The sequence below is a fragment of the Caretta caretta genome, chromosome 7 (genome assembly GCF_965140235.1).
Source record: "Caretta caretta isolate rCarCar2 chromosome 7, rCarCar1.hap1, whole genome shotgun sequence".
NCBI lineage: Eukaryota > Metazoa > Chordata > Testudines > Cheloniidae > Caretta > Caretta caretta.
Window position 1 is genome coordinate 19,913,860 of NC_134212.1, and position 18,359 is coordinate 19,932,218.

The 18,359-nt window shown below is 45.7% G+C and overlaps 1 protein-coding gene across 4 annotated transcripts in view; it reads right to left on the reverse strand.

Annotated features, from left to right (window-relative positions):
• Window positions 1-18,359, reverse strand: part of FGD5 (FYVE, RhoGEF and PH domain containing 5) — a 156,186-nt gene that overhangs the window by 116,361 nt on the left and 21,466 nt on the right. For 3 of the 4 annotated variants that reach the window (XM_048858707.2, XM_048858710.2, XM_048858706.2), the window contains exon 3: window positions 3,346-3,429. The exons of the other annotated variant lie outside the window; for it this stretch is intronic. In XM_048858707.2, the coding sequence (XP_048714664.1) occupies window positions 3,346-3,429 (84 nt within the window). The remainder of the gene's footprint in view (window positions 1-3,345; window positions 3,430-18,359) is intronic. 4 annotated transcript variants of the gene reach the window in all.

Below are 18,359 nucleotides of genomic sequence, written 5' to 3' on the forward strand. Positions count from 1 at the left end.
AAGATCAGGCCTAAGGAGGTGTCATATAATTTACAAGCCATTGCTTCCAAAGTCAAATTAGCTGAGGAGGAAGAAATTTCTGTGCTCTTCTGACCCACAGCTTTGCTTTAATTTCTTGGAATTCAAGTTCCATTCCGGAAACTGGAGTGATAGTCTGGGTGGGGAGGTCAGAAGGTCAGTCAGTCAAGGTGAAGTTGGCAAGGAGATGCAGCGGGCTAAGACGTGATTTGCTGGCCCAAACTGGCTAACTGTGTCCAATAGATGGGTCCAAATCCTTCAGCAAGATGAAGAATAAATGAAGAGGCCTTTACTATCAGAGGGCTAAGAAGGAATGGTTGAGCAGATGGATGAAGACTGCCAGAGAAATAAGGATCTAAAAATTAACAGTCTGGCAGGTACTGGTAGCCTAATTATGCTCCCTTTGAGGCAGAGGATAAGCCAGAAGAACCCCTGTGTTGCTACCGATAAACCAAAGGTGAAGTAGGTTTAGCATATGTGGACAGAGCACAAAAAGGTGTTCACTGCTGATAGGCCTCAATCTGCTACCTTCAGGCCTTTGAAGAGATACCATCTAATTAAGCCAACCAATTATTCAAGTGAAAGGGTCCTTTATTAGCTCTTTAAAGGGGGGGGTCCTGGCAAAAGAGACAGTGCCTCTTAAATACATTCTCCCATCCATTAACTCTAATTGGTCCATTAAGATAAAACTAATTGTTGTGTGCCACTGAAAAGCCTATATTAAGGCCGCTTTACATTAAACCCCCATGGGTCCCATGAAAGCAGAGTTCTTGCAGGATAATTAAAAGTGTACTATCAGCTATAAATAACTTTGTCGGCCTGAACAACAAACCATAAACTATTGGATTAGATTTGTAACAACAACAAAAAAGCAATTGCATTTTTAATGGTATGGTATATATACACTGTATTATTTAGCAGTGAAGGAAAGAGGATTCTGGAACGGCCTCAGAATTGTGATACCAATCTCTCACTCTATAAATCTCAAATATAAATATAAGATCAACCAGGGTGTATGTGGGAGATAACACATTCCTGGCATATTCTGCATCAAGGATGGACCTGGTAATTTGAAATCTGTACATGCACTGGCCAGTCTCTCACACCTCATCTCCCTGCCTCTATTTGGAGCTGAGCTCCTTCCACAAGGTGTTGAGTACCATTACATCTCACGGACTTCATCCTATGTCCTATAATCACCACCCAAGGTAAATCTGCTGCTATGCACAAGGGGCCCAGTTCAACCCTGGTTTAACTCCATTGAAATTGACTTTTGGCCCATATGGTTGTGAACAGATTAGCTCAAGGAAGTCTGGGCATGTGCCAAATAAAGTAATAATCGTAAACTCAACTCTGCCGGTCATGGTAATCAGAAACATTACTTCCAGGAAATTTAGAATTGTACCTTGTGGAATAAATGGCATATGCATTCTTACATCCATGCTTCGAGTGATACTGCATGTTTTCAGTTTAAAGCAATTTTTATACAAAAAGTCTCAGGTTTTACAAAAGGAATTATTATTTTTTTTCTGATTTTCACCCTACTTTTGTATTGTTCAAATATATAAAAAATAATTTGTTTTATTAGGAAAATATAATACATTGCATGAGATATATGTATTACGATAATACATTAGTCTGTGCTTAGATGCAAAGCTGCCTGTTGAAGTAAGGCTATGTATTAGTCTAGAAGATACACACAATAAACAAACAGGCTCTGAAATGCATGTGCATCTGAACGTACTGATGAATCTGACCATGTACACATTTCAAGCTGTTAGCAGATAACAGTTTAAAGATCTGATACACTAAAATGGGAAATGTGATGGGTACCTGCTCCACATTGGGCTCTAAGGGATTAATAGAGCCCTAGGGAGGCTGTGCAGGAGGCAGCCAATCAGAGAAGGGCTGAGGGGAGCAGCCAATCAGGACCAAGCAGACCCATATAAAAAGAGAGCTGCAGGGCAGAGGAGGGCAGTTCTGTGGTGGGAGCCCAGGGGGGAAGGACTGTGTCTCTGGAGAACTGCCAGCACCCTGGACAGAGCAGTGCTGCTAGCAGGGACCAGGGGAGTGAGAGACTGCTCCTGGCTGGTTGCTAGGGTTTGCAGGGTGGGGCCCTGAGGCGAGGGCAAAAAGGATGCAGGAGCCACAAGAAAGTGACCAGACAGTTTGCTGTGGTAGCCATTAATGGAAGTGGCTGAACAGTGGACTGCAGGTCCCCCGGAAGGGAGGAGCACAGTGTGTGTCATGGCTGGAGGGCTGTGTCACTGAAGAGGATGCCACGATCCTTGGAGGGGCATGGGTTCTAGAGCAGGAGCGATGGTGGCGAGGCACCACCCAAAGAGGGCACATTTACAGGCAGAGCTAATTCCCAAGACAGCCAGCAGGAGGCACCACAGTGGTGAGTGAACCCCGTTACAGGAAGAAAACGAAAATCTGTATCAGAATATATTTCAGAACACAAGGAAGTATTCAAAAATTAAAAAAAAAAACAGGAGGAAAGGATGAAGTTGAGTGTGTGCGCTGCAGATGGTATGGCCTGATTATTAAATGTAAATATTTATAGGCTAATAATTCTAAGTCAACAACAGGAAACTGTTTATTCGAATGAAAAGTTTTATTTGGGGATTAGAGATTTATTGTTTTCTTAAACTCCGAGGTGACATTTTGTTTTGAGTTCTGTTCTAATTCTGCAGCAAACCACACTGAATTCCATTCATCAAAGCATTAATGTACTGAATACTTTTTCCCCTTGTTCTGCCATCCACAAAAATAAACTCCAGTATTTACCCAGAAAAAATATTAATAGTTTTTTCCACCAATTTTCACCTGTTTTTGTTGTTGGAGTAATAAACCCTGATAAATTCCAGGGGAAAATTAAAATAAAACCCCAAAATGAAGGGCCTCAAGTATGTGGAAGACACCCTTCAGCACTCTTATTCTGATTACAAAGTCACTCTCTGAAACATGTCCAATTGATAGGAAAAATGATATCAAATTAAAATGTGTTTACAACTCATCAGATTGCTGGGAGGATGTACTGTGAGGGATGAGGAACCAGGGTTACCCACGAGTAGAAGTACCAAACAACAAAGCTTCACTCACTAAGAAATCAGCTTACATAAATCCAATGTGCCTTCTATTAATTTGTACATTTATAGATAAGCTCAAGGTGCTCTCTGAAGGGCTAATGAGCACTTAAGGGCTCAAATGAAGACTTAAGTGGTGTGTGGGACTTGTGCTGGCTCTCTGCAATGTGCTGGATTTTACACCTTTAAAACCTTGCAATGCAATATGCCAGTTTTGCATTTCATCTGCAAAGCTCACCTGCTATTGCATCCAAGTAGTTGCTTAGTTGCTTCAAATTCACCTTGCTCTGGGTTTTGCATTTCCCACTTGCGGTCTCCTGGCCTATGCAAAGAATGACATTTATAACATCTTAAAGGGCATCATGTTTTGAAAAGTAACACCCTGAAAGGGGTTCTTTGTGATGACATTAATCAAAGACACTCTGTCACATTGGGTAGGTATACATTTCACCTACAGTACCATACATAGTTTGTATTGGCAAAGTCTATGGCTATATCTACACCACATAGCAATGTTCCCTTTAATTTTTTACATCCATGTGTGGAATGAATTTTGTTATATGCACCAATATGGAGGTGATGTGTGGCGGGGGGTGGGGCAGAGGGGTTTGAAGTGTGGGAGGGGGGTCAGGGCTGGGGCAGAAGGTTGAGGTATGGGGGGCATGAAGGCTCTGGATGGAGTGTGAGCTCTGGGGTGGGGTTGGGAACGAGGGATTTGGGGTGCAGGAGGGGGCTCAGGGCTGGGGCAGAGGGGTGCGTTGTGGAGGGATGAGGGCTCTGGCTGGGGGTGCAGGCTCTGGGGTGGGGCTGGGGATGAGGGATTTGGGGTGCAAGCATTGGGGAGGACTCCCCCACAGCCCTCTCTCACTGCAGCAACCCAGGGCTGGGGAGAGGCACACCTCTCTGCATGCTGGTGCGTCCCTTGATAGTCTGCTGCATGGCCGTGCAACTTAGAGGGAATTTAGCTACCTAGTTCGCCCAGATGATTGGCACTTGAGTCTGAACACCTGGGACAGCTTAGCCCAGGTGTGAGTGTTCCCGGGACAAAGCCATACCCACATTACTGTGTCCTTACTGTTTATGCACTCACTTGTGTGTGGGGGAGCATAATCCCATGATTCTTTGTGCTGAGATGCTCTAGGAGTCTTTCACAGACAGTTGGAGAACAACCTGTCTGTCATTCAGGGGAAATTATGGGAAGGCATTGGAGGGCTGTCAGCACTCAAGTGGTTTAGTCTGGATTGTGCAAAGTGGGTGGGTTCCAGTGTGAGATAAAGCAGAGCTAGGGCTCCAACCTCCCCAGCCCTGTAAGGCTTAAAGCACCTCCAAAACTGGGCCAGAAGCTTTGTGTGTGTACAACAGGGGGGTTAAGACTAAAACCTGGGTAAGGACCCAAGCTAACTGTGCAATGTAGACATACCTACGATGAACCTCAGTAATGACTCAGCATGCATGCATCAATCAGGGTTTCCTGGCTGCAATTCAGATTAATGATCACACAGGTTTGACTGCCCTTCTGTGGCGGTGCAATGGGGATTACAGACCCCGCACTAAGGTTAATGGAGTGGTGGAACAGTACTGGGCCAAGGAGGCATTGTCCCTCAGCAGCTGAAACACATGCTCCCTTCAGAGGACCTGCTTAAAAGGGAGCTCCAGCAGTTAGCCAGCGGGAGAGTAATGGAGGGACTGGCTGTAAGAAAGCAGACGCTGCTGAAGTAGAGTGATCTACAGGGGAAGGACTAGGGCTGTGAGTAAGACTCAGCCAGGAGGGCGGGGGCCTGACCCTGCTTCTTTTCCCCCTTCTCCCTGACCAGGGTGCACAAATGGAATAGAATCATAGAATCATAGAATATCAGGGTTGGAAGGGACCCCAGAAGGTCGTCTAGTCCAACCCCCTGCTCAAAGCAGGACCAATTCCCAGTTAAATCATCCCAGCCAGGGCTTTGTCAAGCCTGACCTTAAAAACCTCTAAGGAAGGAGATTCTACCACCTCCCTAGGTAACGCATTCCAGTGTTTCACCACCCTCTTAATGAAAAAGTTTTTCCGAATATCCAATCTAAACCTCCCCCACTGCAACTTGAGACCATTACTCCTCGTTCTGTCATCTGCTACCATTGAGAACAGTCTAGAGCCATCCTCTTTGGAACCCCCTTTCAGGTAGTTGAAAGCAGCTATCAAATCCCCCCTCATTCTTCTCTTCTGCAGGCTAAACAATCCCAGCTCCCTCAGCCTCTCCTCATAACTCATGTGTTCCAGTCCCCTAATCATTTTTGTTGCCCTTCGCTGGACTCTCTCCAATTTATCCACATCCTTCTTGTAGTGTGGGGCCCAAAACTGGACACAGTACTCCAGATGAGGCCTCACCAATGTCGAATGGAGTCTGAGAGTGAACTGGAAAGCCCCCGTGCTCCCCAGCTGAGGCTCTGAATTACTGTGACTGCAAGGCGAAGGCTGGGCCATGCCCCAGACTGAAGGGAAAACAGGGAAGGTAGGAAGTGGCCAGGAGAGGCTGATCTGGAATAGCAGTCAGAAGGGACTGAGCCACTCCTCATCTCTCTCCCTGGGCCGGGACCCAGTGGAGAGGGAGAGCCTGGATCCCTCTACTCTTCCCCCTGGCTGCCTGAGAGATTCCGGAGGACTCCGCCGGAGCGGCAATGAACTGTGCCTTGGATGCTGGGCCCCTGCATTGCCCGGAACAACTGTCCCAGACTCAAGAGAGACTGTTTGCCTGTGGTTTGACCACTAGACCCGCTGGCCCCAGAGTGAAGCCTGTTATGAAGCGTTGGTGAATGCGGGCAACCTGGAAAAAGGAGAGTGAGCTAAAGATGGGCTGTGGATCTGCAGCACCACCAACAGCGGCAGCAGACCCCATTGCTCCAGCAGCTGGCCGCCCAGCAACACCCCCAAGCCTTGCAGCAGCTTATCAGGGAATTAGCAGCCCAGCAAACAGATCAGCAGCAACAACTGGTGCAGCAGATGGCCACACTGTTTCATCCCCAGAGTGCACCAGGGAGGTCAGCAGTGGGCAATGCTATCCCAGGCCCATCCCCGAGTCCTCCACTAAAGCTAACAAAAATGGGGCTGGAGGATGACCTGGAGCTGTTCCTAGTAACAGTTGCCATGGGCACCATCTATCTGCCGTGCATCGATGGGGATATGTGCCCTTACCCTACAAAGAAGTTGCAGTTGAGGGTGCAAGACCACAATGAGGATATCTGGGTGGGCATAGCCTTAAACCTTGTGTATCCAGTGATAACTGGGAGAGATTGGAGATCTTTTAGAGACCTGATGAGGTCTGAGAATGGGGAGCCTCTGAAAGGGACAGACAGTGATGCTGGAGATGGGGAGACAACCGAGATGCAAGCCTTACCAGGCAAAGGCAAGGAGGAAGACCCAGGAGAAGGAATATCGCCTCCCGCGGAAGACGGCTCGATGGGGGCGGAAGAGACTTGCCCCAATGGAGACAATAAAGTGAGTCAGCAGTGATCGACATGTTGTCCGACAACATGGATTTTGTGGAAGAACAAAGAAATGACCCAATGAGATGAGCCTACGAACCCCAAGGAGTTTCTGCTCCACCCCATGAAGGCGATGGCCCTTGGGAAATAATCACAGATCAGGGCAGCAACCTTATGTCCCAATTTAGGAAGGAACTGTTGAAAATAAAAGCCTTCAGAACAACGGTGCCATCCCCAATCCGATGGGCTGGTAGAGAGATTTAATCAGACCATGAAAAGTATGCTGCAGAAGTTCACGGCCTCGAAACCTCACCACTCGGACCAATTACTTCTGCCACCCCTGTTCACTGCCTGGGAAATCCTATGCCTATTGAAATCAATGGTGAAATTCCCATTAACCTTAATGATGCAGGATCAGGCCTCTGTCACCTACTTCCTGGATGACCTTGGGCATGACACATGATCCCTTTGTGCTTCAGTTCCCTACCTCACAAGGGCATGTGTGAGAATAGATTCATTACTGTGTATGAGGCATTCTGCATGCGGATACTTTGGTGAAAATGAATGGGGTCTGGGAGTCCAACACCCCTGGATATTCAAAACTCAAGATAGCTTTGAAAATCTCAGCCCTAAAAGGTATTTTAATTTTTTACCCAAACCTCAGAAAGCTTTGAATAGAGTCAGGCTAGATGTGAGAGCCAACATTTAGCATTTTCCCAGCTCTTTACCATCTCAATATAAGTCCTGTCCTAGATGGCTTGGTTTCTACTGTATTTCCTAATGGGCCCTTTTTCACATTGGAAATCAGCGTACAAGGCTGGAATAGTAGGGGATACTATTCAGGGGCATTGGTTAAACTGTGTGTGGGGAGTCCAGGACTGGAAAAGTAGGGAATGCCACATAGCAGCATTATGATGCCTTGACAGAGATGTGTGTGAGAAGCCAAAGTTTGGCATATCTGCAGGGGGGAGGCTATGGGTCAGGACTAAGCTAGATTAGCATAGCTGTAGTAGGAGGCCAGGACTGGAACAGTAGGCAGTGCTGCAAAGGAGAATTGAGATACATCCGCAGAGCTACATGTGAGGAGCCCCAGATTGGAATAGCAGAGGATGCTGCCAGGCAGATGTGAGATGCGTTGGCTGCATATGGGAAGCTTGCACAGCACTTCTCCACATAGTGCTTGGCTCTAGTACTCTTCTTGACCCATTTTTTGGGGTGTGGGAGGGAAATGAATGAATGCATTATTTTATTATTTTTAATCCACTAAATGAGTTATGTGGTTTGCCTGTCTCCTAATTAGTCTGATAGGAAAATAAGTATTTCCTGGCAATAGCAGCCATCAGAGCACACATGTGGGAGGCTGTATCTTTTTAATGACACCCACACACTTACACATCCTGTCAATTTTAAAGCATATAAGAAGCCTTACATACTAGAGAAAGCAAATGTTCTCAGCTTTATATTTCTTCCTCATTACCTTCTTGGTTTCCCTTTTTCCCCATTAAAATGATCATCATTATTGCACACAAATTGCTTGAATATGACTCAGGTGTACAGGCTCCCAAGAACAATAATATAAAAGTGGGGTGTGTGTATGTTTCACCCAAGATTTTGCACACAGCTAACTCGTGTATACTCCCTCCAACCATCCAAGATTGCGGCTTCCCTGAGCAAAAGTCCACTACCTTCTTACTCTATTTGCCTTCTGCAATGATTTAAATGCTGTCACTTGCTGCTGTGCACAGTGGAAATTAACTATTTTCCTTATAAATCCAGACTGGAGATTAAAAGACTTCAGCTGGGTCAAGACACCTACCAGACACAAACTCCCATAGCTTTTAATTGCCATACGTCTGTAACAAAAGCCTTGAGCAGCAGGGTGCTCAAGGCTGAGGTGGATGAAAGTAAGGTTAAGCATTAGCGGCACCAAGAAATTGCACTGAAATTAATGGTGCTCCGCACCTTGAAGATCAGGCCACTGTAGGTGATGCTCTCTGCACTTACTCGTGGTAAGCCTCAAGCCCCTGCCTTACTCTCAAAAGTAGGGAATTTTTAAAAAAGAAGGCAGAGTGTGAGTGGAGCACAGAGGCATCTGAGGAGACTGGGGTTTAGGAACCCCCACTCATGCTGACAGTGCCAGACACTTAGTTATTTGCACCCCTCTTGGACTTCTAGCTGCTAGGTAGGGGCAATGTGGTGTCCATGCAGCTGCATTCTCAGTGCTGCAGCCTAAAGGTGCCCTGGTCTCTCTGTCATGGGCATCACTTTTTATCACATTTCTGCAAGAGGTTGTGTGGCCCCCAACCTTGGGTGGGGGAGACCTGGGTTCTAGTCCTAAATCTGGCACTAGCCTGCAGAGTAAATGGAGTATGTTGCTGTGCCTCAGTTTCTCCTTTTGTAAAGCAGGGATTATGAAGTTGATCTCTCTTGTAAAGTGCTTTAAGATCTGCTGATGAAAGGTCCTGTATGAGAGCTGGGTATTATAGGCACAATGTTCCACATTTGTGCTGGGCAGAATCACAGCCTTATGTGGACAAAATGGCTATTCTACCTAATTTCATCTTTCCTGCTGTTACATAAATCTCTACGGGCATTTTTTTTAACTGGGTAGGATTTGGGGCTAAAGTTTATAACGCAGACATGCAAAATGAAGCTGAATTTTATTATAGAAGACAGAATGGAAAGGAAACCCTGACCTCCACACTTTCTTCATTGCTTTGTACTCAGGGTCATATTCGCGTCTCCTGTTGACTTCTAACTGCTGTCTCAGGTGCATTGAGAACTTTACAGAGGGAGTCAAAAGAAGTGCCAGGCATTTTAGAGCAGGAAGTGAGCAGCAGTCATCTTGTTAAAACTGCCCATAGCCCTCCAGAAGCCCTGACAACAGTAACATTTCTAGCATAAATTGGGTTGATGGGAACTTTTATGAAACTGCTTATGAATCCACAGCATCAACCAGCTTTCAGACTTGCCTTTGTCCTTGTTTTCTCTGAAGAACAATTCCCCACCCCTCTGAGGCCTAACAATACAAGGCAGAGGCACAATTTCTGCCCATCTCTGAGTATGGAAGGATGCTCTCTCCATGCAGACTGCTCTCCATGCTGAGCAGCTGGAAATCCTGTGTTAATGCCATCACCTTCTAACTCCCAATGGCATTTCAAACAACTTTAAAGTAAACAGAAGGAAAGATGTGACTCATCTCTGATCTGACCATATCTATTGTCAGGGGTTTAAATAGGAGGCTGTGTGTGGTCTGATGGTCAGCGTAAAGCTCTGGGAACCTGGGTTCTAATTTGCAATGGGTGAACCTCAAAGTTTGGTTCAGATGAACCCCAAGAAGTTCAGCAGCTGATCTAAATCTTCTGAGGTCTCCTTCTTGCACTGCTTTGCGTCCTCTCTCTCCACTGACTCCAAATGGAAATCTGTCTTTCTTCACCCCTCTCTGGACCTAACCCCAAACCCTGCTTCCCTTCCTTGAAGTACAAAGCTACAATCTCTGTTTACAGAGCTTTTTTCCATTTCCAGACCCCCAATAGGCCCAACTTTGGTGATCTTTGCATCCTAAGGTCCTAACGGGTTTGCAAGGTCCAGGCTGGTTTTCCTGTCCATATTTTGTATGTTTTGGGGTTCCAAACTAGCAAAATAGCAAGGGTCACATATAAATGGCACAAGAGTGTCTTCATTAGGAATCACCCTTGCATCTATCAGGTATTTATAGCACTCCTATCAGCTTAGTATCTGAGCACCTCACAAACGCTAATGAACTTGTCCATTCCCACCATCTCAATGGAGGTTTTACAGAAGGGAAACTGAGGCACGGAGAGATCTCCTGACTTGTCTAAGGCCACATAGGAAGTTCGGTGTAGAGGGAGGAACTGAACACAGATCCTTTGAGTCCCAACTATAAGACTATCCCCATCACACCTGACATAAGTCTGTCTAGGATACTGGTCTTCTATTACCCTAGCATCTGGGCACCTTCTGAACTATAATTTATTTAGACTGTCAATACCCCTGAGAGCTATGGAAACATTATCTGCATTTTACAGCTAGGAAGTGCAGCACAGAGAGACTAAGAAACTTGCCTAAGGTCACAGAGGGAGCCAGTAGTATGGCAGGGATTAAACCAAAGTCTCCTAACTCCTAGAGTAGCACCCGGCCCTTCTAACTATCCTTCCTTTCACCAAATTGATCCTTGCATGATCTGCATTGTACATGACCAGCCCTTGTGCTCTTGTCAGTATGGAGCATCCTGCTCCAAGACATCCCAGAAGGGAATGTGAGCACTGGCCCTGGAGAAGTCTTAATGCAGCACAGAATGGGGGAGATTTGAGCACAATCATCATCCCAAGATCAGCACCAGGACAGCGTGGCTGACCCACTGAGGAGCTGGACAGTCACCCCAAAAATGCCTACTAAAAATATCTTCCTGGGAGCTGGAAAACAGTAAGTGTTGGAGGTGGTGGTTTCTCTGCTGGACAAATGTAAAATGGCCCCTTGGGCTGTGTGGTATTGGACTATCCACAGCACGGTGCTGTAGGTGCAACATGCTATAAAAATCACAGAAAGAAAGAATGCAGGAAAAGCTCCATATATATTTTTAAAAACAGCATAGAGAAACCTAAAATGCCTTGTTTCTCCCTTGCTTAACCTTCTGCAGAGCCTGACATGAGCTACTTTGATTTAAGGGCTGGAACTTCCTTAGGGCATCCCAGCTCCATTCCTCTCAGAGGCAACCCAATCCACTCCCTAATTAACATAGTCCCTAACCATGGGCGGGGCTTACCCTGTAAAAAAACATCCTCCATCTTGGGAAGCTCTCTCTCTCACTTCAAGGACACACAGTAGCTAGCTTCATGGTAGAGCAGGTGACTAGAGGCAGAGAAATAGGCTTAGTTTATGCTTATTTATAGGTAGACTGTCCTACTGGTAACACTGCTCCTAAGAAAGGAGGGAGGACTATATGGGACTCTTTTCTCCCAAAATGTCTGCTTAATTTCTCTGTTCACATTTTAAATGGTGGTGAAGGGAGGAGATGGGGTGAGCATGAGCTGAGGGTGCATCATGTGTCCAGCCCCTGCCCTAAAATCAGAAAAGAATGCACATAGGAAAATAAGGAAGGCAGAAACCAACCAAATCTTCTTTAAGCTCTAGCTGGGCTCCCTATTTCCTTGTGTAACTTTAGCAAGTCACTTGGCTCCCTTGTGCTTCAGCCTGACCAGCTGGAAAACCTGAGACCACCCTGGAAACCAGCTGCTCTATCAGAGCTGACTCTTCCTGGGGAAGTGACTCATCCAAAAACAAATCCCAAGCTCTATTTCTCTCTTTGCTGGAAGGTTGGCCCTGGGCTCCTGAGTGTGTAGCAGGCCCAGCTCTTTGTGCTGGGACTTCTCCGTATGTAGCTCTGATATTACCCCTCTCATTTGCCATTCCTGCCCTCTTTGCTCTCACCAGAGTTGTGAACCATAGCAATAAAAAAGGCAGGTGGTTTCCTTTAAGATCAGAGCTTCTGCTCTTCCATTATCTGCCCAGTCCAGGCTCGGGCAGTTTGCAGCTTCAGTGACAGAGATCATGTTCCAGCCATACTCGATCTCCGCTAGTCCAGGGAATAGAAGCCCCAAGTGATGCTCCAGCTCCGTTCCCCTGTGTAGTGATAGGAGTAGTATTTATTTGTATTGCTCTAGCACCTAGGACCCCAGTCATGGACCCAGGACCACACTGTGCTAGGTGCTGTATGACTACAGAACAAATAGCCTAAAGAGCTAACAATCTAAGTATGAGGCGGGAAACGGCAGCATGTTGCACAGCCACACCCTTCTTTGTTGAGTCAGGACTGATCCCTCGAGTCACCTGTGGCTGATGGGACTTTCTCCTTCTGCTAATCACATACAAGCCGCCTTCACATGCTAGACTATTGCATTACCTGCTTAGTCCTTCCTCTAATTTACTGAGGAGCCTACCCTGACTTGACCCTCTGTGGTCAGCAATACATTACCAACTAGTGATCATTTCTGTTGGGCCAAATCCTGCCCCTCCTCCATAGTCACAGAGAGCCCTTGCTCAGCGAAACTGTTGCAGAAAGCTGGCGACAGGAGCCAGGCTGACCTTGGGTAGTCCACACCCTTTGTGCACCACAGAGCACTGATCCCTGGAGAATTCTTGCACTGCACCGCACCGGGGTGCAGTGGGGGTAAGGGTGGCTGGTGCCAGTGCACAGCTATATAGATCCACTAGCTAGTCTCCCCTTGGTGAGGGATCATCTGGCAGTAGTGGTGGCTGGACATCAGTGGTGCTGTCATAGAGGGGAAAGGCTTTTTTCCTTTCCACCCCCATGAAACAGCCCAGACACGAGGCTTGGTGCTGGGATCCAGGATTTTGACCTTAAAATTAATTTGTGCACTACATCCAAGACAATAGCAGTATCTGGCAAAAGCATACCTAAGAGGAGGCACGGTGGTCTAGTAGATAGGTTATGTTCCCTTGTTCTATGGCTCAGGGCTTCGTTCTCCAGGGCTACCAATCCTGCACCTGTCACCAGCACTAATTCCATTTTAAAATACAGAGGCTGGGGTTCAAGTCCCAGCTGGGCCATGGACTGGCTGTATGTGGCCTTGGGCAGATCACTGCTCCTCTCTTTCTCCTCCTGTCCCCTGTCTATCTTGTCTGTTTATGCTGTCAATTCTTTAGGGCAGCGACTCTGTGTTTGCACCTTGTAATAAGAAAAGAAAGACCGTATGGATGTGGGATATTCATGCACAGGGCAACTGTTAGGAGAACCCAAGATATGCTCACTTAATGCTAACAGATAGCCTCCGCTCCTGTAACTGAACCATGGGCGAAAAATCCCCCCTAAACCTATTTGATTAACATCTTTACCCTGTATGCGCAAGGAAGGATCATCATGATTAATCTTTTAAAACAACAAATCTGTGGTTGCAAGCCATTCCATTTTCCCCGTGATACAATCTCAGTTATTAACAATTGCCTCTGTAGTAGAGACCTTTTGCCTTCCTCTCCACATTCACCTTTAATAACAACTTGCTTAGAGCCATCACCTCTGAAGTTAGTGACCTCTAGGGCTATATAGTGCAGCCAGATGGAATATCTGCTGCTTTGCAGTGTGTAACCACTCTGCTTCCCCACCCACTAGTTTAGGCCAGCTTTTACAAACCCATCCACCTGCTACTACAAATCCAATCAGTTAAAACAAATGCAGCAGAGGAGGAGGTGGCCCAAGCATAAGAGGGTTGGCCAGAAAGCACAGGAGTGGACTGGAGGGAAGTTCTATCTTCTTAAAACGTTATTGAAAGACAAAAATGTTTAAAGACTAAAACGCAGTTATATTTTTAAAGCAAAAATCAGAATTGTCTATAATCAGAAGAGAGCGCCTCTTTCTGAAGAAACACGGAGAGATTCTGATCTCTGTGATACTGATGTAAACTCCACTGAAATCAATGTTGTCTGAGTGGATTTATACTAAGATCAGAATTTTTCCCCATAGTATTTAAATAGGAGGGATCTTTAACCTACAAATCATAAAGAGGAGCTTTCCAACATTTCCAAACTACACTCCATGGAAACCTTTTCCAGTTCTGTTATATTCTTGGAAGAAGTTCAGCTGAACTGTGTCTGTTCACAAAAGCAGTAAAACAGACCTCACGCCTGTAAACAGCTCTTGTCCCTTTTTCTAGGGAAGAAAGCTGTTTATGGGCCACTGTTGGAGCTACATTTACTTGCCCAACAGCCTGAATGTACAAGCGGTAGGCTGCCAAATAGACAACATTTCAGATGCCAGTAATGAGGAAAGAGCATGCATACTATAGATGTGGTGCATGTATCCAAAAGCTTTAGACTGTCATGCTTGGGGATTAAATCTGTGTTAAGGGGTTTTGATCTATCTTAAAAGTTAAATGAATTTGTTTCAAATGTGTTGCTAATGAAAAAAGAAAGAGAAGAAAGTGACAAAATTACAGCTGTAAATCTGCTTTATTAGATTAATTAAAAAAAAAAATCCAGTGACCCTGCGTCTAGCTCCACTTTACTTGCTTTACGCAAGTGGCCTACTCTTTGCTGGATTTCAACAGCCCTATAGTAACAAACCAAAGCACGGTGCTGCATATTCAAAGGGGCATGTGTACTGGTATACACTGAAGGTTTCCTCTTGCGGGACCCTCCTGCTCTGATCACCAGGCAAAATTCTCATCCGTACTTGGATTTTACTGAGGCTCCAGTTAGGCAATGTACTTGTCTAACTTTTAGTATATGACTAGTCCAAGTTGACAGTTCACTCCACATCAGCCCCTCTTATTCTCTTCTGCCCTCCTCCCCTCCCTTCCCTTCCCTTCCCTTTTAGCTGAAATCTTCATAAGTAACCCATCCAAACCCACAACCCTGTGGAGTTAACATGACATTTGCTGCTACCACATTGTTCACTGTGCTTGTGAGTTCTACCTTTCCCCCCAGCCTGTGTCTGTCTTGTCTATTTATGTTATAAGCTCTTTGGGGGCAGGGACTGTCTACTATGGTTGTACATAACACAAGAACTAGGGGGCATCAAATGAAACTAATAGACTGCAGATTTCAAACAAACAAAAGGAAGTATTTTTTCCACACAACACACAGTCAACCTTGCCAAAGGATGTTATGAAGGCCAAGACTATAACAGGGTTAAAAAAAGAACTAGAGAAATTCATGGAGGATAGGTCCATCAATGGCCATTAGCCAGGATGGACAGGGATGGTATCCCTAGCCTCTGTTTGCCAGAAGCTGGGAATGGGCGACAGGGGGTGGATCACTTGGTGATTACCTGTTCTGTTCATTCCCTCTGGGACTCCTGGTATTGATCTCTGTCGGCAGACAGAATACTGGGCTAGATGGACCTTTGGTCTAACCCAGTATGGCCGTTCATATGTTCTTATGTACAGTGCCTTGCTCAATGGAGCCTCATTTTTGGCTGGCCCTGAGGCACTGCCGTAATAAATGTGATTAATGATAATTGCAGAGAGTAGAGCTGAATTGGAGGCCTGGCTATATATCAGATAAAGAGCTGATAGTAAAAGTGTGAATAAAAGCATTGAGATGCCCATTCCAGTTACTTTCATGGCTGCCTCCCAGAGTCCACACATCTATCCCTCATCTCTCTAGTTGCAGGCATGGCACATTTTTGGCCTGGCAGCCTCAACAGTGTCCCTTTGAAATGTTTTCTAAAAACATTCTGTTTACAAGCTAGCTGGTGTGTTACCTACATTAACATATGGTGCACCTCTCTGCTATATCAACAATAGTGATTCACTGGATTTATTATTAGGCAAATGATCTATAAAATTCCAGTATGTTTCTTGCTCCACTTGAATACACAAACACTGATCATCCTTTCCTTGGTTTGGCTGTTTCAAAATGTAGATCGCTCACACTGGAACATCCATGGCATGTATTATCTCTCTACCTGCACTTTAGCCTTAGCATACTGCACTTGGACATCATACTCAGTCTCCGAAGTGAGAGTGATTTTTATCTTATATAACATATGTGCAGGCAATTTCAAGGAACAACACAGAGAGCTGAGGATACAGCTTCCCGATTACTGGTCAGAACTAGGTTTTGAATGCTGAATGCTTGGGTGAAATTCACCACTGTGGCTTTGATTAATCTGCCCTATTTTAAATGCATTTTAAGGCACATAGGCTGTTAACCAGGCCCTCTTCAATGGAGTGAATTTCACCTTCTAAGTATATTTTTGTGTGACTTTTCTTTGAGCCTTTTTAGTGTTCCTTTCAAAAGGGAAAGGGGAAAAAGGTGATAGGATGGTTTGGGGCCTCACCAATGAGATCTGGAGTCTATCACCCCTAGCTCGTGGGTTTGAATCTTCCCCCAGACAGCAGTGACTAACCATTTGTTTGTACCATTTGATAGCTCTTTGGTGACCTATGTGAAATGGAGATGATGGTTTCAGTCCACTTCCTAGCGGCAAGTGTCTGTACCACAAAGCCACCATCACTAGTGGCACTAGTTGGTTAGACCCTCTGTTGGTAGATTCATCATGAAGACAGAGGAATAAACATATTCTGGAGATTAAAGTACTCTCTCACCCCATTGTTGATCCCTATTCCTATCCTCGTGGAGTGGGGCATATGTGCCTTTCCACTGCCCATTGTGTCCTATGTCTCTTGCTAGAGGACTTAACTCTGCAGGGCTATCAGTCCTGTACCTGTCACCGCCACTAAATCCACTTTATAATTAAAAAAGAAAAAAAAGCGTGTGTGTGTCGGGGGAATCTCCCACGGAAGTGAACAAGTGTTGAGGAAATTAAAAACGACATGTTCTTTTTAGCTGTTCAAACCAATTGTTCCAATGTAACGTTAGATCTGGGTTTTTTTAATGTAATTTAAGTGCTGGGTAGACCTTAACAGCACTATCTAGCGTGGAACTCTGGAATCTGGCACTTTATACATTTTAGATTTTTGGATCTACTTGAGCTGACAGAGCCCTTGTATCTGTACTTATTGTGGCACAAGTACAGCATGTATGTGCAGTCAGTATTTGTGGGGAAAATCCATGTGAAATTTCTTTCCCAGGCAGTGACTGCACATGGGCTGTGGGTGCTTGGCAACGTTAAATATCGTATCCAGTTTAAATGTTTCAGATTTTAGCTCAGCCATGTTGCTCGCTGATCACTGAGCAAATGCCCAGTCTGGATCAGGCAAATCAAAGGCCAAATCCCACTTGCCTTATTCATGTAAACCATCCTGTGGCCCCATCTTTCTCCTAAAGATCTGTAGATAGATTTACTCCCAGGCTCAAACTCTGTGGGCTCCCGACACCATGTATGTGAGAGGGATGCATATGTTCACTGAGAGAAGAATAAGAACAGGAGGACTTGTGGCACCTTAGAGACTAACAAAGTTATTTGAGCAGAAGCTTTCGTGAGCTACAGCTCACGTGCCACTAGCTGAGCAAATGGATGACCAGATTGTCCACTTCCATAAAGACATCTGTGGAAAGGAAACCTGGACTTTATTCCAAACTGTCCCATCAGAGGATTGGTGCTTGACCTTCTAAACCCTCATATATTGTGAGACCTACTGGGAAATGCCGTGGGCCTTGGGCCATCTGCACAGAGGCACAGGGTCTCCACATCACTCCTCGGACCACTTAGCACCACAACATCAGGACTCCCATCCCATATAGTCCCTGCTGCTGGCTACCCTGAGTCCTCTGACTATGGCTCACTGTGTGCAGAATGGATCACCATTGTGGATGGGAACCCTGTGGACTTTTGGGTGGACAATGCCCAGGAGGGACAGGAGTGTCTTCCCAGCTCATCCCCTCCCAGGAAGTCTGAACTCCCAGGTGAGAGCACACTGTGTGGGGCTGCTGCTATCTTCCTTTTGCTTCCCTCTAACTTTTTGAGCAGAGAAACAGAAGGGACTATTTGGGCCTAGCAAATTTCTTGGAGCCAAGTGATAAACCAAGGTAACAGGAAGGTTATGATAGAAATGCAGTTCTGGCAGATGCTTAACTGCATCATTTTCCTGCCATCACTCTAAAAACTGTGGAAAAGGCGCCCTTCTATTTCTCCTGAAGTTTTGTGACCAGAGACAGCCTATGAAACAAGTGTTTGCTGCGCCTGTTTCCCTTCCCCAAAATAACAGCTTCTTTTTGACCATTATCACGCCACATGGTGTAGGCGGACTAAGGGTTCTGGGGAGGGCAAATGAAATGGTTCTTTGGGATACACCCCAAATGTAATTAATTCGTTTTCCTTAACAGGCCCTATCTTCCGCTAGTTGTAAA